Source organism: Urocampus carinirostris, chromosome 1, assembly GCF_059441175.1.
Source record: "Urocampus carinirostris isolate Australia breed hairy pipefish chromosome 1, RoL_Ucar_1.0, whole genome shotgun sequence".
Lineage (NCBI taxonomy): Eukaryota > Metazoa > Chordata > Actinopteri > Syngnathiformes > Syngnathidae > Urocampus > Urocampus carinirostris.
The window spans coordinates 72,118,413-72,140,845 of record NC_142349.1 but is presented as its reverse complement, the minus strand read 5'-3'; the positions used below and the strand labels follow the sequence as shown (position 1 = coordinate 72,140,845).

General features: G+C 40.8%; 3 protein-coding genes across 6 annotated transcripts in view; 1 reads left to right on the top strand and 2 right to left on the bottom strand.

The window, feature by feature from the left end:
• Positions 1-428, bottom strand: part of LOC148376747 (mitochondrial adenyl nucleotide antiporter SLC25A24-like) — a 56,808-nt gene extending 56,380 nt beyond the window's left edge. The window contains exons 1-2 of the mRNA XM_088350313.1: positions 357-428; positions 238-266 (exon numbers count right to left, since the gene is read on the bottom strand). The gene's annotated coding sequence lies outside the window, so the exon portion shown is untranslated. The remainder of the gene's footprint in view (positions 1-237; positions 267-356) is intronic.
• On the top strand, positions 213-12,744 carry prpf38b (pre-mRNA processing factor 38B). Of its 2 annotated transcripts, none has more exons than XM_088350332.1 (6): positions 213-856; positions 3,664-3,732; positions 4,572-4,723; positions 4,794-4,854; positions 9,021-9,256; positions 11,972-12,744. In XM_088350332.1, the coding sequence occupies exons 1-6, from the start codon at positions 659-661 to the stop codon at positions 12,489-12,491; spliced, it is 1,236 nt and encodes a 411-aa protein (XP_088206458.1). In that variant the 5' UTR covers positions 213-658; the 3' UTR covers positions 12,492-12,744. The 2 variants fall into 2 exon arrangements, with proteins under 2 accessions (XP_088206458.1, XP_088206467.1); XM_088350341.1 differs by lacking the exon at positions 213-856 and adding an exon at positions 1,179-1,331.
• Positions 12,745-13,727: 983 nt separating this feature from the next.
• Positions 13,728-19,148, bottom strand: dusp28 (dual specificity phosphatase 28). 3 transcript variants are annotated; one of them, XM_088320376.1, is made up of 3 exons: positions 19,118-19,148; positions 17,409-17,756; positions 13,728-13,905 (listed from the first exon to the last, which is right to left on the bottom strand). In XM_088320376.1, exons 2-3 carry the CDS (start codon positions 17,751-17,753, stop codon positions 13,786-13,788), a joined length of 465 nt encoding a protein of 154 aa, XP_088176502.1. In that variant the 5' UTR covers positions 17,754-17,756; positions 19,118-19,148; the 3' UTR covers positions 13,728-13,785. The 3 variants fall into 3 exon arrangements, with proteins under 3 accessions (XP_088176502.1, XP_088176505.1, XP_088176503.1); XM_088320379.1 differs by having other exon boundaries at positions 13,728-13,902; XM_088320377.1 differs by having other exon boundaries at positions 19,044-19,137.
• Between the last annotated feature and the right edge of the window lie 3,285 nt (positions 19,149-22,433).

The window sequence follows — 22,433 nt, the reverse complement described above, 5'->3', positions numbered from 1 at the left end:
CCTGTGTTTGAAAAGAAGCTTTTAAGTCAATAACGGTTGAAATGATGTTATATTATCTCTTTAGTCGTGACTGTGCACGTATAGTGGCACTGTGACGTCACGTGCAGAGAATAAACTATAAAAATAACGCAGTCATATCAAGCCTATGATATATTTTTAAAAAAATGTTCAGTAATATTTACGGTTTGGAAAAAGTTTGTAATTTTTAGTGTATTATTTTGTTTAAATTATACATACCGTCTCTTACGGCGCAGATATGACATCAGCTATGCGGTGTTGTCAGTCATAAATGAAAATTTAAAGACAAACGTAGAAATTTAACAACTACACAAAATCTTTAAACGATAAAAACTCAGAGAAAAATCTCGTTTTATTTCACAGCGACTTTCAAGTATCTCGAAGACAAAATCCCCAATGTGTATGTACTCCGCCATCCTCCGCCCGGCGTCGACGCATGCGCAGCAGCACTGCGCCAGTCTCATCCATTTCCGGTTAGCTTCCAACAACGACGACGGCGGCGGGAAGTCGTTAACGTCGATTCGACGGTGATTTAACGCGTTAAACAAACCTCCATTGGATTTAAATCAAATGGAATTTTAATCAGGGCGACACTGAGAATTCTGGAAGAAGTTCGTCTTGGTCGCGGGATTCCGCCGCCATGGCTAGCATGGGGAGCCAGGCCGCGAGCAAGCCCGCGTCCGGGAAACATGGCAACGTCCTGCCGCTGTGGGGCAACGAGAAGACGATGAATCTCAACCCGATGATTCTCACCAATGTTCTGTCGTCGCCATATTTCAAAGTTCAACTTTACGAGCTGAAGACTTACCACGAAGTCGTGGACGAAATTTATTTCAAGGTAACGCTTAGCTAGCCCACTCACTCGTAGCTTAGCCACTTAGCTAGGCTATGCTAGCGGCTAAGCTAGCGTGTTGAAAATAAATACGTTTATGGTGCAAATAGCGTGGTAAAACTCCTCACCCGGTTACTTTGGTATTCAATTCATTATTATTATCGGTCAAAATACATGTATGTAATCCATTCTGCCGAAATTACGTTAGTATGCTAAGGTAAAGCTAACCGCGTTCAAAGTTAGCCAACACGCTCACATCAGACGTAATCTTGACGACTGACGTGGGGCTTTATATAGTCTGCTTTAAAAGTGATATAATCTTCAAATAAACGTGTAAAATTGTGCTGTGTTCAATCCATGTAAATTTATTCTTCAAACTTGTCGTAGTTAAAAGCCTGGCTGCAGCATTTTGTACCAGCTGAAGGTTCTTGATTTTGGACTTCGGGAGACCGGAGAGTAGGGCATTACAGTCATCTAGACGGTAGGTAGAAAACGCGTGAATTATACAGGGATGTGATTTTTCCGCTAATTCGCGGAATTCCGCTTTTTTTTATCTCCAAAAATAAAATTTTAAAATTTCCGATTTTTTAATTGGTAAAAAAACCGATTTCGTCTCGACACCATTCCATTTTAGTGTTTCCGTAACTGAAATGAAACGTACTTGCGATTGGTTGAAGTCTCCGTGTTGACCAATAAACGTGCTTGTTATAAAGGTGTAGGAGTATGCCATTGTTCATTTCTCACACGTTTTTGCCGATTGTTTAAAGAAAGATGTCCGAGATCGAACGCAAAGATGCTCCGCGAGTTAAAGAAATTGCTAAGATCGTAAAAACAAGTTTCGATCGGACTGGTTAGAGAAGGAATTATCTACAAATGTTGGTGACCCCGACGTGATCCAATGTAGCGAGCAGAGACGGGAGTCGTAGGCGGAGTGTCAAACAAAGGTGCCAACGAAAGCTGCTTTAATGACATTTAAACTGGCAATAACAAAACAAACACGAGAGTGGCCAGAACCGGCCGAATTAAGAGCCCCCCTCGGAACTCGCTAACTAAACAATGGTTCCGTGGGTGAATTGTGTACAACCCGCTACAGTACTTTCATTTATAATTAACATCTTCTGCTACAACAAAGACATTTGTGGTTTGTTCTAATATGAGTTACTTTTCATTTGGTCATGATACAATTATTTGTTCATGAAATTTGAACTCTTCAACATGATTTATGTGTTAACTTAGTAATCACATGAGTTAGATATGATGATATTCTCAGTGATAGTTTTTAAAAGCAAAGGCAGTCCAATGTTTTTTAATGTGAGTGATTTTGAGTTGACTTAAACTGTAATTTTATATGGGATAGTTCAAAATACATTGAACATTTATGCTGTTGTTTTGTCTATTTCTTTGTCATCTGAGTGCATTGAAAGTACTTAAAAACACGGAAAACCCATGAGCTCCGGGGGGCTTCGCCCCACTTGTCCCCCCACCAAGGCACTGCCCTGGACCTAGCTGGGTGCCCGCGGCCCCCAGACCCCCGCCTAATTTTCAGATAATTTCACTTTGGTCAAATCACATCCCTGTTTTATATGGGATAGTTCAAAATACATTGAACATTTATGCTGTTGTTTTGTCTATTTCTTTGTCATCTGAGTGCATTGAAAGTACTTAAAAACACGGAAAACCCATGAGCTCCGGGGGGCTTCGCCCCACTTGTCCCCCCACCAAGGCACTGCCCTGGACCTAGCTGGGTGCCCGCGGCCCCCAGACCCCCGCCTAATTTTCAGATAATTTCACTTTGGTCAAATCACATCCCTGATTATAATCTCCGCATCCGATTGAGACAACACTGGGCGAAATTTAGCAATGTTGCACGGATGGAAAAAGCTGTTCTAGTAATATTCCCAACATGTATTTGAAAGGACAGATCCGAGTCAAATATGACTGACTCACTCTGGGTGATATATTTGTCGATAGGGCGGCATTGGCTCAGGAGGTAAAGCTCTTGTCTTGGGATCAAGAGGTCACAGGTTTGATTCCCAACTCCTCTGAGTCATATGTAGAAGTGTCCTTGGGCAAGACACTGATTCCCTAATGCCCCCGATAGCAGGTAGTGGCATTGCATGGCTGACACTGCTAATTGGACAGTTAGTGTTTAAAAGGGGAAAGTGTGAAGCACATTGTAAAGCGCTGTATAAATGCAGACATTTATTCCTAAAACTCGTTAATGGATTAACCTCAGTAGTACTTATGCAACCCTGAAACTCCGTTTTAAAGTGCAACGTCCCTGTTTCAAAGTGCAATACCCCGGTTGTAAGTAAAGTGCAATGTTCCTGTTGTGTACAGTTTTGCGAACTATTAGTATTTTATTCACAGTACACGTTTTTTTTCATTTGGATTTTTTTACTATTTACTTACACTTAACTTAATTTCATTTCCATAATGTTATTTAAATGGGAGGTATTGCAGTTGTCATGTTGACTCGTTATAGTTTAAAGTGCAATATCTTTAAGTGCGGTATCCCAGTTGTGTTTTGTTTTTATCTCAGATGTGAATACCTCATATCAGAGTTGAACTTTGTATATTCTATTGATTAATTTTTGTATTGTACATTCTTGGCAACTGGAGTACAACCGTAAATAACAAATTGCTTGATTCATTCTTTTATGAGATGTTTATCCTGAAGTGCCACGTTCAGTAGTGTTATATAAACTGTTTTATTTTTTCTATTTGCATGTCGTTTTTGCACGCTTTCATTTAATACACAGGCTGCCGTTAGTGTATTATTTCTTACTCTTTTTAATACTGTTTCCATGTAGGTGACTCACGTTGAGCCATGGGAGAAAGGAAGCAGAAAGACTGCAGGTCAGACTGGAATGTGCGGAGGGGTAAGTGAGAAGTACGTGCTTTTTCTTTTCCCCATCCTTATAAATAATTACCCCCTTAAGTCAGGAAAACGGAGTGGTTATTATTTATTAGAAGTATATAAAAAAACGAATTTTAATGAACATACGTTGATTTGGTGGACATTGGGGATGCACCTAGATACAAATTTGAGGCCAAAGATGAGCAACGTCTATCCAAATCGAAAAATAACATCAAGAAATAAATGAATACATCATATACTTGTATTGACTTGCTATGATGTGCTAAAAAGTGTAATGTAAAATAACAAATAACCGACAGGCATATTGCTAAATTACTACTTATTAAAATCACATAATAAAGTGCAACAGAAAATTAAAACCATACATGGCTTAGCACCACTCGATAATTAAAACTGTAGTAAGTTAGTTTTGTAGTGGTAACTGGTAAACATTTACCAAAGTCCGGCTAGATGCCTACAAAAACGTGGAACGAGAGGATCACACCAAATCCTTTTACCAAAATTCATTTTGGAATAAAATTGGCAGAGCTCCTTTTATAGAGGCGATCTTTTTCTTCTTCCTTTTTGTGTTTAAAATGAAAAATAAACCATCTATTTGTGCACTGACTCGGCCTCAACTGAAAGCCACTTTCACATGGCTTGCCTCACTCTTGGCTGTTGTCATCACAACAGCTAGACCTTATTTCGGTTTTACTTTTTCTTTCGTCCTGAATCGTGAATTCTGTTTTTGCTAAATATCAGAAATAGAAATGTTCTGGAAATTCAGTGCACCCCTAGCAAACATCCCTTTTTTGTTTGTATGACGAAGTGTATACAAATTCCAGACTTGATCTCCTTTAGGTGCGCGGCGTGGGCACAGGCGGCATCGTGTCGACGGCCTTCTGCCTCCTTTACAAACTGTTTACGCTCAAGCTGACTCGCAAGCAGGTGATGGGCCTCATCACTCACACAGACTCGCCGTACATCCGCGCTCTCGGCTTTATGTACATTCGGTAAGGTCTTGAGCTTTTCCCCAATACTCCAGGACTGGATTCTGAGGCGTTTTTGTTTTTTTTCGTACAGGTACACGCAGCCCCCTGCTGATTTAATCGACTGGTATGACGACTTCATGGATGATGAGGAGGTATGTCACGCCTGGTAATACCTTTTCTATTTTTCCACACATGCAAGCCAACTATGAATGCCCTGTGATGCGCATTACTGATTTTTCACCTTTGCCTTCATTTGGCTTAATTATCCACAGTTTAGGTCACTTGCTCATTTCCTTGCTGCTGGTTGTTGTCAGGGTAAGTACCTCAATTGACACCAGCTAGTCTTGCGCAATTATGCTTAGTTTTTGTGAAAATTTGACCAGGGCTAGTTGCACAAAAGACTTGAATTGATGGAGACGTTGAAAGCTCAATCCTTTAGCCGGGAACTTGATGTGGTGCAGCTGCACAATCTCAATCGGGTCCATAGAATTTATTATTGCCTCTAGTTAAATTTAAATTTAAAAGTATCCGACTAAACAGAGTCAACATGTCACCGTGTTCTTGTCCTGATAATTGGAGCTAATGGAAACAGGAAAGAGATAACTCGAAGTTGGAGCGTTGGCTCTCAAAATGTTGGCGAGATTATTACCATAGATCCGACAATTGCTGTAGAGTATGAGATCCACTTGCCCAAAACATGCAAAATCGCATTTTTCTTCACTACAATTTTTCAAAGACGTTTCAGAGAATGTTATTTTTTACATTAGGGCTGCGGGTAGCCCCCTAAGAACAGCTGATAAGTCCAGACTGTTTCTGAAAAAGGCTCACCAGTGATGCGTCAATGGAATTTTCTAGGAAATGTGATTTATAACTCATGAGATATGATTCAAAATACCAGTTTCTTTAGATATATAATCATTTTTTTCCCCAAAATGAGCCTGTCATCGATTGGTGTAAATAACTCATACAAACCATATAGTTAAGTGATTGACCAGGCTTGTTTTAACCCTACTTCAAAGGGTGACAGCCTGATAATAGTAATCTACAGTATGGCTCAAAAGTGAGTACAGCCCTTGCATTTATGCAGAGATTTCATTATAATGTTTAATAGAACAAAACTGAAACATTGCTTTGACACAATGGAAATACGTCTGTGTTAAACTTGTATAGCAGAGTACATTGATTTTCCCCTTCCACAAATCTCAATATAGACACCAATAACTAAACCTAATTTTATTGCAAGGTGGTTTAGTTATTGATGGCTACATTTTCAGTATTTTGAAGGTTATAATAAATGTACACTGTAGCATCACACAAACTACCTTTCGTTGTGTCAAAGTCATGTTTCTTTAGTGTTGTTCTACCAAACACAATAATGAAATATCTTTATACATTTGTGGGGTGTGGGGTTTATTCACTTTTGTGACTGTAGTTGTAACATGTAGTCATAGCTAAATGAAGCCCCATAATCCAATGAAGCCCTGCATGGAAATACTTTCCCCACATAGGAGTTACAAGATGAATCATTTCCTCGACTACTATTATGTGGACAGGAAAATGTATAGCATGCTTGGTCTATGCAATAAAATGATGGGGTGGTAATCATTCTCTGAACACAAAAACGTATGTATATATTAGAAGAACTCTTTAACGTGAATTATTCCGTGTTAATTTGTCAGTGCTTATGCAACAAGTGAAATTTTGAAATAAAGTGTTTATTGAAATTTATTTATTCAATGTCAGGCGTTTTTTTCCAAATTATTGGTCTTAGGTGAAGTTAGTGGGACTCCTTAGCATTTGTTTGCTACTTTTATTTGAAACTACACTTAAAGCTGATGAATTGCTTCTTGAATCAGTTACGCGGGGCTTCAAATGTCACCACGCACGCCATAAAAACACGCATCTACTCCCTGTTCATGAACAACTCGTCTATACTACTCGACACACGCTTCAGGGATTCGACCCGAGAAGCACATCGCTAGTAACACAATTTATTTTAGAAATGCGTATCTAACTGGTATTTGTGCCTGTCATAACAAAAAGTAGCTCTCAGCTGATCCCTGATTTAAGGGCATAGAAGTTTTCAGCGTGGAAAAACGTCCCATTTTCGGTATAGAAGACAACTAAGCTACTACTACACACAGAAGTCAGAATGAAGGACATCATTAAAGCGTAATACTGAGTTAATCAATCCCAATTTTATAATGCTAGAATTTATATTATTTGATGTATCAATTTGTTGAGCTGCACTTCACAATGTGACTGGCGTATGTGTTTGATTCAGTCTGTGCAACCAGGCCTTCTTTTCCCCATCTTTATTTTTATGAAGAGTAAATCGTCACTGCTTTTTAAAAGACTCATCTCCATTGTTTTTGGTTACTTTTTTCCCTTTTCATTTGAATGTTTGCAATGAGAAAAGTACCCAAAAAATGGAGATTCTCCTTTTGGAAATAGCAGTGATAAAATGAAGTATGAGCATTTTAATTTCCAATTGTTGTAATGGTCAACAAGTGGTTAATTGCCCTGTTTTTGTCTTTAGATGCCCCTCGTGCTGCAGCCCAAACGGATAGCGTATCTCAGCACTGTGGGTTTGCGTGTTTGAGTGAGTGCAAAGCGGCTGTTCTCCACCACAAAATGTTGCCGTACTCGTTTCCACTGCGGCCTGCTCGTCACAAACACCGCCACGTAACACTGAAGACAGGAAGGAGGAGGCAGCTTAAGTTTCTTTTTCATTCTAGTGCAGTCAGGAACCATTTGAAATTCCATCTAGTCACGCCAGTAAAATGATATGGCACCAAAAACAGTCCTTTCCAAAAGTACCAGCAATTATTTTTAGCTTCTATACTGATATTAGGTTTCAGAGCAAGACAAGAACAAAATTGAAAAGGTTCTATTTTGGTGCATTGGAACGATTTCAATTTAGCAACTGTTGCATTTCACAGTTCTTAAATATTAGATGGTGCACTTTCTGTTAAGTAAAGAATGATTATTTAAGATGCCTGCAAAAAGAAGAGAAAATGCTCTGAATTTCGGTAATCATGCACAAAATGTGTCAAAGTCCAATATGTACAAAGGGGTGAATACAAAAACTAACTTCAAGCCACGGGCCAACTGACGAATATTGAAAAAATGTTAAATTGGGTAATGTAGTTTAGTGAACCTATATTGAAGCTACTGAAAAAAAACAAATACATTAAAGATACGTGATCACATAAATACAGCATTGCGGTTTTGTGGTTTGTCATTTTGAATTTTCAATATGGACAAAAGACAAATTTCTTTGTAAAATTGCCCATAACGTGTTCATTAAATCACAACGCTGCTATTATTCAAGCACCCTCAGTGGTGTAGTCTTTATTTTATTTTTCTAACGAAAAAAAGCAAGTTAAATTTACGACAAAGAAAACAATTATATTAGCAATTTTGATGAAACGCAATAAAGGAAAAACACTATATTTAAGAACAGCACTTTTTTCAAGAATACATGCTGTAAAAAAACACAATGATTCCCTGTGTACGATACAATAATGAATCAAAATCATCTCATGGCTCGGCGATAACCTTGAATTTGACATGTTGTGATCTACACTTGTTGTTTAGGTCGTGCAAGTTGGGGTTGAATTAAAAAAAACTGTTGGCGGCGGTATCTTTTTACTTGGGTCACATCAGGAATTCTTATTAATGTTTGAACAAATAAGTATTTCCTTTGTTTATCTATCTACCCTGGTCATATATCTCAGGAAGGGTGACCCTACAGCAAGACAAACATACACAAAAACAAAGAAAAGGAAAAAGTAGCAAAAAAAACAACATATTTGACCCGTTACAAAAACAGTAATGTCGACATTCTAGCCAATTTTTGTCCCAAAAAGAATTCCAAAGACATTTGTTTGCATTTTCAGTGTTACTTCAGAATACGTCTGTTTCACAGAATAAAAGTTGTATTAATTGATTGACAAAATAATCAAGATGTATTGAATAATGAAATTACAGCTAACAATGTGTGTGCTGTTCCATGTTTATGTATAAATGCCCTCGCATCGAAGCTGAAACTTTTGAACTTAGTCCACTTAAAATATTCATCTCGATTTTTTTCCCCAAAACAAACCAAAAAGAAAGATTTCATTTTAGTACTTTTGGAACAGACTGTTTCCCTTTGATGGCATGAATGTAAATGCAGACACATTTCACTAGAGAGATTAAGCTGGATGAACAGAGGTGAAGGTTCAGTACTCGGCCATCTTGCGTCGCCTTTTTGCCACCCGTGCCGCCACGTTTAACGTCTTCTTGCCGGCTCCCTGCCGCCATCTGATTTCAGGAGCTTGACGTGAAGGCGGGCGGCGGCTGCGTGATGACAGTGGGCGAGATGCTACGCTCCTTCCTCACTAAGCTGGAGTGGTTCTCCACGCTCTTCCCTCGCATCCCCGTGCCCGTGCAGAAGAGCATCGACCAGCAGATGAAGAGCCGGCCCAGGAAGGTGCAGCAGAAGCTGCCGGCGGAGGAGGAAGACGCCTTCGGTGAATCGGGCCAGGAGGGCGAGCGGCGGCGCTCCAGGTAAGTTGCTGACATTTGAACATTACAGGAAACAAAAGTTGCTGTTTTCCCACTTTTAGTGGCTAAATTAGAGTTGGGTGCTATTGAAATGTTTTTGTCCTCAACTTGGTCAAAGGTTTCAGGAATGCTTCAGAAACATAGCATGAAGTTACTTGTTTTCTGTGATGTAATTAAAGGAAGCATATGTTATACATTCTGAATCCATGACAAATCTACCGATATGGGGGGTTGAGTGATTGGATCATGCAACTAAGAGAGGCCCAAAAACATTCCACACAGTAAAGTGAAAACTTTGTAAAGCGAGAACACTGTATCCTGGGGTCTACTGTAGTTGAATTATTCGTGGTTGTTTGCAGCCCCCCAGAAAAGTAACGGGAAACCTGTGTGAGATGGAACTACGTTATTTTAAACAGTTTTTGTTAGCTTAGAGAGGGATAGATGCCACCAGGCTGTACTTGCCCAAGATACCCCACAGGGAGTGGTGCCCCTACGACTGAGTCTTTTTAAAGCACAGGTGTCAAACAGGCGGCCCGTGGGCCAGATCAGGCCCGCTAAGGGATTGAATCCGGCCCGCGAGACAACACTCAGAGAAGCGCAAGAGAAAAACAAGCTGCAGGTTGAAATGTCAACTTGATGTTGCCAAAGCCAGGTGCCTCTCACAAAGACAGTGTACTTGTATTTATTTCTCTCTCTCTCTCTCTCTCTCTTCCACCCCTTTTCTCCCACTCTCTATCTGTCTCTTTCACTCCCTGTGTCTCTTTTTCTCTTCCTTTGTTGCACTTTGTCTCTTTCTGTCTCTTAACTTCTTTTGCTCTAACTTCCTTTTTTCCTTTTCTCTTTTCTCTTTCTCTCTTCCTACCCTTCGCACTTTCTTTTCTCTTTTCTCTCCTTCTGTCTTTTCATTTCTGTTTTTTTATTTCTCCCTTACTTTCCCCCTCCCTCACGACTTATCTTTTTATCTCTTTTGCTTCTCACGCTCTCTCCCCCCTCTCTTTCTTTGTCCCGCCCTCTCTCATCTTTTCCCTTCCTCTTTCTCTTATTTCTTTATCTCTTTTTCTTTCTCTTTAATCTACTAGTCCGGCCCTTGACAGAAGGTTTGTTCTATCGTGTGGCCCCCGAGTTCAAATGAGTTTGACACCTCTGCTTTAAAGGATCCACGCACATACACATACAGAATTGGAATTGAGTCTTTATTGTCCTTGATAACAACGTGGCGAACATTGCTTCCAAAGAGATAGAACATGGCTTTCCAGGATAAACATGTAATGAAGACTTCAAATTGAGAAAGGTTGATTCATTGACATTTTTTTCCTCTGTTCATAATCCTAATTCGATTTATTTAGTCCCCTTAAGGAAATTCATTTTCACCGATCGTACTGGGGGTGCAGAGTCAGTGCTGTAGCAGCAGAGCGTGCGCAAAATGCCTGATACATAGTTCCTGGCATACCCAGGCAGTCTACCATCCGAATACTAACTAGGCAGAACCCTGCTTATCTTCTCAAGTTTGAGCATTCTCAGATTGGAATGGTCGTTAGCAAAAGGGGGGGAAAGCGGGAATTTATATTGGTCCCATCCCCTTGACAGTGTAAATACTTTTCACATTAAGGTACTACATTCAGTGTGAAAAGCGTCCTCGTTGGGGATACCGTAGTTGACGAGAAGAATGTAAAAGAATGTCTAGATAGATAGGCAACGATACTTACAAGGCAGTGCTTGGAGAAAGTTTTAAGTGCTTCAAAACAATAGTGCAATGACAATAGCAGCAACAAAATTCCCAAATAAGTTGATAAACATTTTATTTATATCTGTACATTCAAGGAAACTGCGGGTCAGATGTATCGACATTTCGTTCTGTATACACGTGTACTAGAATGACAATAAAGTAGATCTGAATCTGAAAAAGATATCAATAACCAATTTTTAATGCAACTGACAAGATATTTTTTTTCATTCCTCCTTGCTTAAACATTGGATACAAGTAAAATCAAGTGTTTTTACGGTATCTGACTAGGTTTTTGAACCCTAGGTTTTTTTGGAGGCTTCAAATTAGGGTTTAGGCATTTTTAGGCTTTCAATTTGGGTTTAATCCACAAATTAGGATTTTAAAGCATTTTACAGTAGCCATCTAGAGTTTTAAACTAAGTTTTAATTCTTAAAACTTGGGTTTAAAACCATAGTTAGGGTTTTAAATCATTTTTAGGCTTTCAACCAAGGGGTTTTGGCTCCAAATTAGTGTTTAAAACAGTTTTCGAGTGTCACAGTAGGACAGGGGTGGCCAACCCGGTCGTGAAGAACCGTATGTCCTGCATGTTTTTGGAGTTTCTTAGCTTAATTACAGGTGAGTCCAATCGCCTGGGTCATTATCAAGCTCCCATATAGCTTGCTAACAAGTTTTAAATTTGCATCACCTGAGTTGGGGGAAGAGAAACCTCTGAAACATGCAGGGCAAATAAAAGTGGGTTCAAATTTGGGTCTTAAAGTATCTGTCGGGTTTTGAATTGGGGTGTCAAACTAGGCTTTCAACTTGAAATTTGTAGTGAATCGGTTAATTTTGGGACTTTTTTTTTTTTAAAGATATAAATACCCATGTTTTACTACAACTGGCCAGATATAGATTTTTCCGTTTTCCGTGCTTTGACATTTGATGTGACTAAAAATCAAGCAAAATAAAACAATCTGAAATGAGTCTATAATCGTAACTGGTGTTGTTCCCAGGACCCCCCGCCGAACACCGAGCCCCCGGCGCTCTCCGAAGCGCTCGAGGAGCCGAAGTCACCAGCGCGAGCGGGACCGCCACGCCGCCAGCTACGATCGCGAGCTGGAGAGGGAACGAGAACGTCAGAGAAAGGAGAGGGACGCCCGGGAAAGAGAGCGGGAACGGGAGAGGAGGCGGTCCCGGAGCGCCGAGCGCAACCACCGAGAGCGGCGCCGCAGCGCCAGCCGGGAGAAACGCGGCAAAGACGACGGTAAAAGGAAGGAGCGGGAGCACCACCGCGAGAAGAAAAGCGACGAACGGAGGCACAAAGACGAGCGAGAGCGCCACCGGGACGAGCGCAAAGCCAAGAAGTCCAGCCGCAGCGGGAGCCGAGAGAGGCGCCACAAGGGCGGCGCCGGCGAGGAAAAGAGCCGCAAGCGCGACAGCAGAGAGAAGGAACGAGAAGGAGAGCAGCGCTCGCACAGACGAAGCCGGAGCAGAGAGAGGAGCCATCACGCGCGGGACGACGAGCGGCCCTGACCTCGCCGAGAATCAGGAAAGTGGCATTTTTCATTTTGTATCGTTAGTTTGGGCCCGTAGGAAGGGGGGTTTTGTAAATATCACGCTTCAGAGACTCGTCTGTGTTGCAGGTCGCATCGCTCGAAGGGTTTGATTTTGGAAAACGGGGCGAAAAGCGAATAGTGAAGCACCTGAGAATGTTTTAATGAGCCCCTCGCTTGTTATGTGTTTTGCTTGTTCATTTTGTTTTCTAATAAAAACACTTTTATGAGATATGGGAGGCTCGATTTTATTTATTTATTTAATCTAGGGCACTGGTAAATTCACTTTAGCGGTGGGGGCCGGACTAGTAGATTAAAGCAGGAAAGAAGGAGAAAAGGGGGAGAGAAAGATTGAAGAGGGGTAAAATTAAACAGAAAAAGCAAGAGAAAAAAGGAGGGATAGAGAATAGGCATAGTGTGAAAAAGGAAGGCAAATAGAGAAAAGAGAAAAGGGACAGATGAAAAAGAGAATGAGGAGAGAGACCAAGAAAGGAATAAAGGAAAAGGGGGTGCAAACCCAGTCTACACTCCAAAGCTTCTCCCGGGTCCAATCACCACACGGCAGCAGTTAGCGTATCTCTCGCATATGTTGGGAAATAAACTATTAAAATGTACCGTTTACCAAATTGTTCGAATTAGTTATCTGACTCCATTAACCAAACATAACCTTCATTCACGTAACAATGCATGCTCGTTTGTTTTTGGGAAAAGATGGACAAGAATAGCCGTCATTTTTACACGGGAGATTTATTTTCTTAAAGTATTTAACTAAGTGAACTCCATCGAATTAGCCGAATTAGTGTCGAGTTTCCTCTCTCGTTCTCCCTCTATCTTCGTGGACCCACGTCTCTCTCCAAAGCTGGCGTGTCGGCTCCTCCCATGGGCAGGCCAGGAACGCCCATGTGGGCTTCACCTTGTCTCCTCGATGTCTGGACCCCTGTGTCACAAAGGCCCCTCTTGCGCCGGGAGGCGCCGATTATCATATCAGCGCTTCGTCCCAGTTCCTGCTGTTTTCTGTAACCATCCTCCACTAAGTCGCAATGACCTGCCCCAACAGCTCAGCCAGTGAATATCTTTTGCATTTAAATGTAATTTGTATTTGATTGTACAAAATCCCTTAGAGTCCAATGTATAAGATCCTTCACGTATCTCGTGTTCTATACATATGTGTGAGCAGACCTGGCAAGGGTCGCCAAGATGGCCGATTATCTCAAATCCAGATGTGTTGGAGACCTTTTTCCCGCTGGACTTGGAGTGGACAATTGGATGGGATGTTAGGGGGCGTGTCCAGGATGATGGGCGGAGCCTCTCGCCTTCAGCTCGTCTTGGAAACGCTCCAATTGGGCCAGGAAGCCCACGTTGGGGGCCACAACGGGCCGGGCTGCCTTTACCTGCTGGAGAGAGAGTGGATTCATGTCATTGTGGGGCGGGGCACACTGGAAGCCCCTCCCCCTCATCCCCTGCCAGCAGCACCTGCCGGTGCTTCTTTCGGTTTTTAGGGTTTCGACCAACATTTAGGATTTTAAGCGTATCATCTAGGGTAGGGCTGTCAAAACTCATTTTAGCTAGGGGCTACATGCTAAGGGGGAAAAAAAATCACATTGGGCCGGATTAATAAGTTATAGTGACAGAGAGGTAGAAAATGAGAAATAGAGAATACAAAAGAGAAATGGGAGAGAAAAAAAGGAAAGCGGAAGAGAAAGGGAAAAAAGATTGAAAAATAATGTGAGAAAGAAAAAAGTGAAGGACAAATGAAAAAATTGAAAGAGTGAGAAAGAAAAAGAAAAGGAAAACAAAAGAAAAAACTTGAGATAGATAAGGAAAGAAAAGGAGAGAAAAGAAAAAAGGAGATAGAGAAATACCGCTAGAGTCGTCTTGCGAATGGCGACAAATGAACATATCAAAACTGCAGCCCATTATTTTCTCGCGCTTCTCTTGTCGTCTCGCTGGCTGAATTAAAAACCTTGGCGGGCCTGATTCTGGTTCGCGAGCCACTTCTTTGACACCCGTGATCTTGGGTTTTCGTCTTCATATTAGTGTTTTGAACCCGAGGTTTTGGGTTTCGAATTGGAATTTTAGAGCATTTTTAGGCTTTCCAAAGTCGTTTTTTTTTTTCCATTTTTTTTTTCCAGGTTTCAAATGAGTTTCAGCTTTAAATAAGGGTTTAGAGCAATTTTTGAGTTTTAGACCAGGATTTCAATCTATATTTCTGTGTTCAAATTAGGGTTTTAATTTGGCGTTCATTTTTAGGATTTGGAGCTTTCGGTTCAAATTACAGTTTGTGGTTGAATATTGAGTTTTTTAGGGTTTTGAACCAAGGTTTCAACTTCAAATTGGGTTTGTTTTTCGAAAGTTTTTTTTACAGTTTTAACGAAGGATTTTATAGTTTTGAACTTGGGTGTCATAGTAGGGTTTTAGGTGTTCATCTTAGGGTTTTACGTGCTCAGGTTTTTTATTGCTGAAGTATAAGTACCGTAAATTCCGGACTGTAAGCCGCTACTTTTCCCCCAAACTTTCAACCCTGCGGCTCATTCAGTGATGCGGCCAATTTATGTCATTTTTCTAACGGCCGCCAGCGGCGCTCGAGTACAAAAGGCAAGATTTAGATTGGTGGAATATATGCGCCGAGGAAGACTGCAACTTCTTGGCTTGACTAGCAGCGAGAAATCTTTCACTAAAACTGGCCGCATGCGAAAGGCAACTTTTTCGCAAGTCCGCCAGTGGATCCTGACAGCGTGGGGCAACATCAAAAAATCCACCATCACCAACGGGTTCCGAAAAGCCGGTCTGCTGCGTGACGGAGAGGAGGGCACAGCATCAGGAGTGGATGGGAGCGTGGGACGACGTCTATATGACAAAGTTTCTTTCCGACACTGAGGAAGACGACTTTTATGGCTTCAGTTCTAAGGAGGAAGATGAGGACGGTTTACCGTGATTTTTACAAGTACGGTATGTTGTTTTAACAGACCCGTTTACTGTAATGCGAGCGTGTTGCTACCTGTCACAGGCACCGTTTGGGATGAAAGTCAAATTATTATTATTAAAGCTTTGAAAACTCTGTGAATTGTCTTTCTTTGTAAATATGTGTAACCCATGTATAATATAAATTTGCAACTGTATATTTTTGTAATGTATTTATTTTAGAGACTTATTCTGATATGTTTTGCACGGGCGAATGAAAAAGCAGGGGTGGAACAAACGCGGGGTGACGGGAAGTGGTGACCGGTAAAGACTTTTTTGTGGACGCGGCGGACAATAGTGGATATATATTTTTCCCACCCTTACCTTTGGAAATATACACTTTTTTCCTTGGATTACTTTCAACGGGACCCGGACTCTGCAGGTCTGCATTAAACCTTAAGTACCGGTATCATTTTCCATTCATTTTGCCGGCTGTGATTTTTGGACTGTGGACTTTAATGAAGGACATTTAGTTTCAAACGCGGGACTTAAAGTCGGGTTTGGGTTAATTTTGTGTTTGTGTTACATTTTTTAATGTGGGCGCATGCGGCTTATCTACAGGTGCGGTTTGTGTAAGTACAAAATCGGTTTTCCTCCTAAAATGTGGTGGGTGCGGCTTAGAATCAGGTGTGCTCTATAGTCCGGAATTAACGGTAATTCAAATCTTTGGGTGTCACCTGAAGCGTGTCCTCTAGCGCTACCTGCAGGTGATTTATCGGGTTTCAACCACAAATTAACACGTCTAAGGTTTTAAACTAGGGTTTTGCCTTCAATTTATGATTTTTTCAGTGTTTTTAAGTTTTTAAACTAGAGTTTCAGGTTCAAATTGGTTTGGTATTTGGAACGAGGGTTTCAATGTAGGGCAGCGCAGTGGTTAGCGTGTGCGCGACACAGTTCTGAGGTCATGAGATCGAACGTTCCTGTGTGGAGTTTGCATGTTCTCCCCGTGCTTGCGTGGGTTGCCTCTGGGCACTCCGGTTTCCTCCCACATTCCAAAAACATGCATATCAGGTTGATTGGTTGGTTCAAATTGTCCCGAGGTGTGAGTGAGTGAGTGAATTGTCTGTCGCTGTGTCCCCTGCCCACTGCCTGAAGATAGCTGGGATGGGCTCCAGCACCCCCGTGACCCTACTGAGGATAAGCGGTGCAGATAATGGATGGTTTCAAAATACCCTAGGGTTTTCAAGAGCTTTTAGGGTTCTGACATTGGGTTTTTATTTTAACTAGTGTTTTGGCTTCAAAGTAAAAGGTTTTTGCTTTTTAAAGTATATTTAGAATAGAATATACCTTTATTGTCATTGTTACAAAAGGGGTGAACATATTGTAACAACAATATTGGACGTGGCACTCCAGGGTCACATTTAACAGCGAGGATAAAGGTTTGGAAGCAGGGTTTCATCATCAAGTGAGATTTCTAAGGCATTTTTAGAACATCAAACCAGTTTGAACATTAAATTAGGGTTTCCAAATGTTTTCTAGGTTGTATCTTCAAATTGGGGTTTTAAAGTGTTTTTAGCGTTTCAAATTGGGGTTTTAGCTTCAATTCTAAGCGTTTGGGTTTGTTGGAGTTCTGATTTTTCTTTTACAGTGGGACTTCGCGGTTCCACGTTCACTGGTGCAGATTCGCGGGTCTAAAATATAATAATAAAAATGATTTAATTTTTTTTTTTTTTTTTTTAAGCATTTTTGAAGTGGTGTCACTACTTTTTGCGGGTGGTTTTGGTCCCCATTAACCGGGTCTAAAATTAAAAATAATAAAATAAAATATATTTTTTTAGCATTTTTGAAGGGGTGTTGCTACTTTGCGGATTTTCACTTTTCGCGGGTGCTTTTGGTCCCCATTAACCGCGATAACCGAGGGATTACAGTAAAAACGACTGAAATATGGCGACGGCGGAGTGACGTCATCCCACGAAAACCTCTCCCCCTCGGTCACCTGGAGCGCCTCCCGCAGCGCCACCTGGCGGTGCTTGATGAGGTACGCAACGCAGACTGCGGCCGAGCGGCTGCGTCCGTTTTTGCAGTAGACCAGGCAGCGGCCTCCCTTGGCGGCCTCCGCGTGGATAGCGTCGGCCGCCGCCTCTAGGTGGCGGTAGAGGTCCTCGTCGGGGCGGTCGCTGACGGACACGCGCATGCGCACGACCGACAGCTCCGGGAATGGCTGCCGCCGCGTCACGTTGATGCAGAGTGTCACTGCTCCCTGCCGGAGGAGGGCGGCGTTGCAGGCTGAGCGACCGTTGCTGATATACAGTGAGTCCGTCACGCGGCACAGAGCCTGCATGGCCTCGTCAGAAGGAACGAGAGAGAGTGTCAAAGAAAAAAGAACTATTCAATAAAAGTACAAATTCTAGTTTAGGGACCACCAAAGAGAGGAAAAATAGACAACAATGGGAAGGAAGAAAGAAAAAAAAAGGATAGAAAATGAAGAAAAAAAATGTAAGAAAGAGGCAGCACGCCATCATCAGTAATATTCAAATCATGGAGGAAAATAGGCAACATTTCACTTGATTTGTTACTAATCCAGAATAGTAGGATATTTCGTATTGAATTAAATGGCAGGATGACGTCATCAAAACCTCATTTTATTTAAACCAGGGGTGTCAGACTCACTTCAGCCACAAGGGGCCACATAGAAAAACTGACCGGGGCCGGACTAGTAGAATAACACAAAAAAAGACAGGAAGGAAGGTGGAAAGAAAAGCTAAGGGGGAGCAAGAGAGATAAAGGAAAAGCGAAAGAAAGAAGGGAAGGAAGGTGAAAGAATAGCTAAGGGGGAGCAAGAGCGATAAAGGGAGAGAGAAAGTGAACAGAGGGAAAGAGAGGAAGAAGAGAAAGGAAAGAAGTAGAGACAAAAAGAGAGAATTAGAGAGAGGAGAGACGATCTGAGAAAGAATGAGAGTAAAAAAGAAAAAGACACAGAGAAACAGATGAGACAGAGATACCCTGACCCTAAGACCTACGGGGGAGTGAGAGAGATAAAGGGAGAGAGAAAGAAAGAAGTGGAGTGAAAAGTGAAAAGGAGAGGGAAAGAGAGGCAGAGAAAGAAAAACAGGGGGTAAGAGAAGAGGAAAAAACAAAGAAAAAGGAGAGAAGTAGAGACAAAAAGAATGAGAGAGAGGAGAGGAAAAGGGAAAGGAAAAGAGACGGATACCCTAAGAGCTAGGGGGAGTGAGCGATATAAAGGGAGGGAGAAAGAAAGAAGTGGAGTGAAAAGGAGAGGGAAAAAGAGGCAGAGAAAGCAAGAGAACGAGAAACAGAGTACGAGAAGAGAAAAAAACAGAGAAAGGAGAAAAATAGACCAAAAGAATGAGAGAGAGGCGAGACAATCTAAGAAAGAGGGGGAAGAAAAAAGGAAAGAAAAAGACAGAGAAAGAGATAAAGTAAAGATAATAGACTGAGAGAAAAAAAACGAAGAAATGTGAGGGAAAACGAGAACGAGAGGGAGAAGAGTGACAGAGATTAATTTAAATTGTTTTTACTGCTCTCTCTAAATATAGCACGCACATGCGCACGCCGCTTTTAACACCAAAGCAAACAAAAATAATTTTACCACTTGTCGCACTCAAATGACCTGTTTATTGCTGAAAAACACACAACGTGAAAATAAAAATAAAACATTGACAAACGCGAAAGAGCCAAACTCACTCCGTGTCCTTCAACGTGACGCTTCCCGGAAGTGACGTCACACACCGAAGTTTCTGTGTTTCACGTCAACGCATGAACAAGTGTTTTCGATTTATTTCCTTTTTTAAATCTTAGCGTAATTTGCTTCGTTAAGTATGAAAATCTGCCCACAAGTTTTTCATATTCATGTTGTAACAAATGTTAATTTATTCGAGTTTTTAAAACGAAAAGCGGTGACCGGAAGTTGTCACCAGCTGTACAGTTCTTATATTAGCCAGGAGATGGCGACCTAAACCATCCGATTTTACAAAAACGGATTCAAAGTAAAGAAAGTCATTTATGACGTACTCTTATCGAACATTTTTTTAAATAAACTAAATTAAAATGTAAAACTGATCTTAGCAACCTAGTGCTAAATTGTGAACTGTGCCAGTGGATATTAAAACGAAAAATCGGAATTTAAACACACGCAAAATAAGGCCTGGCTGAGTGAGATGAGCGGCCATCTTGGCTAACCTTTTCCGGTGAGCTAGCATCCGTTTCAACAAATAAACAGAACTCAAACACATCCAGACTGAGATGAGCGGCCATTTTGGCTAACTTCTCCCAGTGAGCTAGCATCCGTTTCAATAAATAAACAGAACTCAAACACATAGAGACTGAGATGAGGGGCCATCTTGGCTAACTTCTCCCGGTGAGCTAGCATCCGTTTCAACAAATAAACAAAACTCAAAAACATCCAGACTGAGATGAGCGGCCATCTTGGCTATTCTTGCCCGATTGGCTAGCATCCGTTAAAACCAGTAAAATCCTAATTCTAACACACCAAAATTAAGACGCAACCAATTGAGATGAGCGGCCATCTTGGCTACTCTCGCTAGGGTAGCTAGAATCCATTTCAACCAAAAAAATCGGAACTCAAATCATAAAAAAAACAAAACAAATTAAAGCGTGGCTGTGTGAGATAATCGGCCATCTTGGCTACTCTTGCCTGGTAAGCTAGCTAGTATACAAATACAATTCAATTCTCTGATTGGCTACGGAACCCTCACCCCTCTCTCTTTCTCACTCTCTCATTTCTTTCTTTTCCTGTTTCTTTCTCTCTCTCCTTTGCACTTTTTCCCACTTCCCCCTCTTCCTTTGTTCTCCCTCTTTTCTTTTTATCTCTCCTTTTTTTTCCTCTTTCAACCTTTATTTTTCCTTCACTATCTTTCTCTGTCTCACTTTTGTACTCTCTTTTTTCTCTTCTCTCTTGTTCTCTTTTGTTCTTTCACTTTTTCGGTTATTTATTTTTTCTCTCCGTCTTCTTCTCCTTCTTGTCTTTCTACCTCTCTCTTCGTTAATCAACTAGACGTTTTTGTACCACTCTCTTTCTCATTAATCAACTGGTCTCGTCTTTCTACCTCTTCCTCTTTCTTTCTCGTTAATCAACTAGTCTTGTCTTTCTACCTCTCTTTCTTTCTCGTTTATCAACTAGTCTTGTCTTTCTCCCTCTCTCTTTCTCTCTTTCGTTCTCATTAATCAACTATTCTTGTCCTTCTACCTCTCTCTTCCTTTTTCGTTCATCAACTAGTCTGGTCTTTCTACCTCTTCCTCTTTCTTTCTCGTTAATCAACTAGTCTTGTCTTTTGACCTCTCTCTTCCTCTCTCATTAATCAACTAGTCTTGTCTTTCTCCATTTGTATTCCTCTCTCATTAATCAACTAGTCTTGTCTTTCTACCTCTCTCTTCATATTTCTTTCTCATTAATCAACTAGTCTTGTATTTCTCCCTTCCTCTTCCTCTCTTTCTCATTAATCAACTAGTCTTGTCTTTCTACCTCTCTTTCTTTCTCGTTTATCAACTAGTCTTGTCTTTCTCCCTCTCTCTTTCTCTCTTTCGTTCTCATTAATCAACTATTCTTGTCCTTCTACCTCTCTCTTCCTTTTTCGTTCATCAACTAGTCTGGTCTTTCTACCTCTTCCTCTTTCTTTCTCGTTAATCAACTAGTCTTGTCTTTTGACCTCTCTCTTCCTCTCTCATTAATCAACTAGTCTTGTCTTTCTCCATTTGTATTCCTCTCTCATTAATCAACTAGTCTTGTCTTTCTACCTCTCTCTTCCTATTTCTTTCTCATTAATCAACTAGTCTTGTATTTCTCCCTTCCTCTTCCTCTCTTTCTCATTAATCAACTAGTCTGGTCTTTCTACCTCTCTCTTCCTCTTTCTTTCTCATTAATCAATTAGTTATGTCGTTCTACCTTTCTTTCTCTCTTCCTTTCTCGTTTATCAACTAGTCTTGTCTTTCTACCGCTCTCTTCCTCTTTCTTTCTCATTAATCAATTAGTTATGTCGTTCTACCTTTCTTTCTCTCTTCCTTTCTCGTTTATCAACTAGTCTTGTCTTTCTACCTCTCTCTTCCTATTTCTTTCTCCTTAATCAACTAGTCTTGTCTTTCTCCCTTTTTCTTCCTCTCTTTCTCATTAATCAACTAGTCTGGTCTTTCTACCTCTCTCTTCCTCTTTCTTTCTCGTTAATCAACTAGTCTTGTCTTTCTACCTCTCTTTCTTTCTCGTTAATCAACTAGTCTTGTCTTTCTACCTCTCTTTCTTTCTCGTTTATCAACTAGTCTTGTCTTTCTCCCTCTCTCTTTCTCTCTTTCGTTCTCATTAATCAACTATTCTTGTCCTTCTACCTCTCTCTTTCTTTCTCGTTAATCAACTAGTCTTGTCTTTTGACCTCTCTCTTCCTCTCTCATTAATCAACTAGTCTTGTCTTTCTCCATTTGTATTCCTCTCTCATTAATCAACTAGTCTTGTCTTTCTACCTCTCTCTTCCTATTTCTTTCTCATTAATCAACTAGTCTTGTATTTCTCCCTTCCTCTTCCTCTCTTTCTCATTAATCAACTAGTCTGGTCTTTCTACCTCTCTCTTCCTCTTTCTTTCTCGTTAATCAACTAGTCTTGTCTTTCTACCTCTCTTTCTTTCTCGTTTATCAACTAGTCTTGTCTTTCTCCCTTTCTCTTCCTCATTAATCAACTAGTCTTGTCTTTCTACCTCTTTTTCTCATTAATCAACTAGTCTTGTCTTTCTCTCTCTTCCTTTCTTTCATGTTAATCAACTAGTCTTGTCTTTCTCTCTTACTCTTTAATCAACTAGCCTTGTCTTTCTACCTCTCTCTTCCTCTTTAATCAATTAGTCTTGTCTTTCTACCTTTCTTCCTCTCTTCCTTTATCGTTTATCAACTAGTCTTGCCTTTCTACCTCTCTCTCTTCCTCTTTCTTCCTCTTTAATTAATTAGTCTTGTCTTTCTACATTTCTTCCTTTCTCGTTTATCAACTAGCCTTGTCTTTCTACCT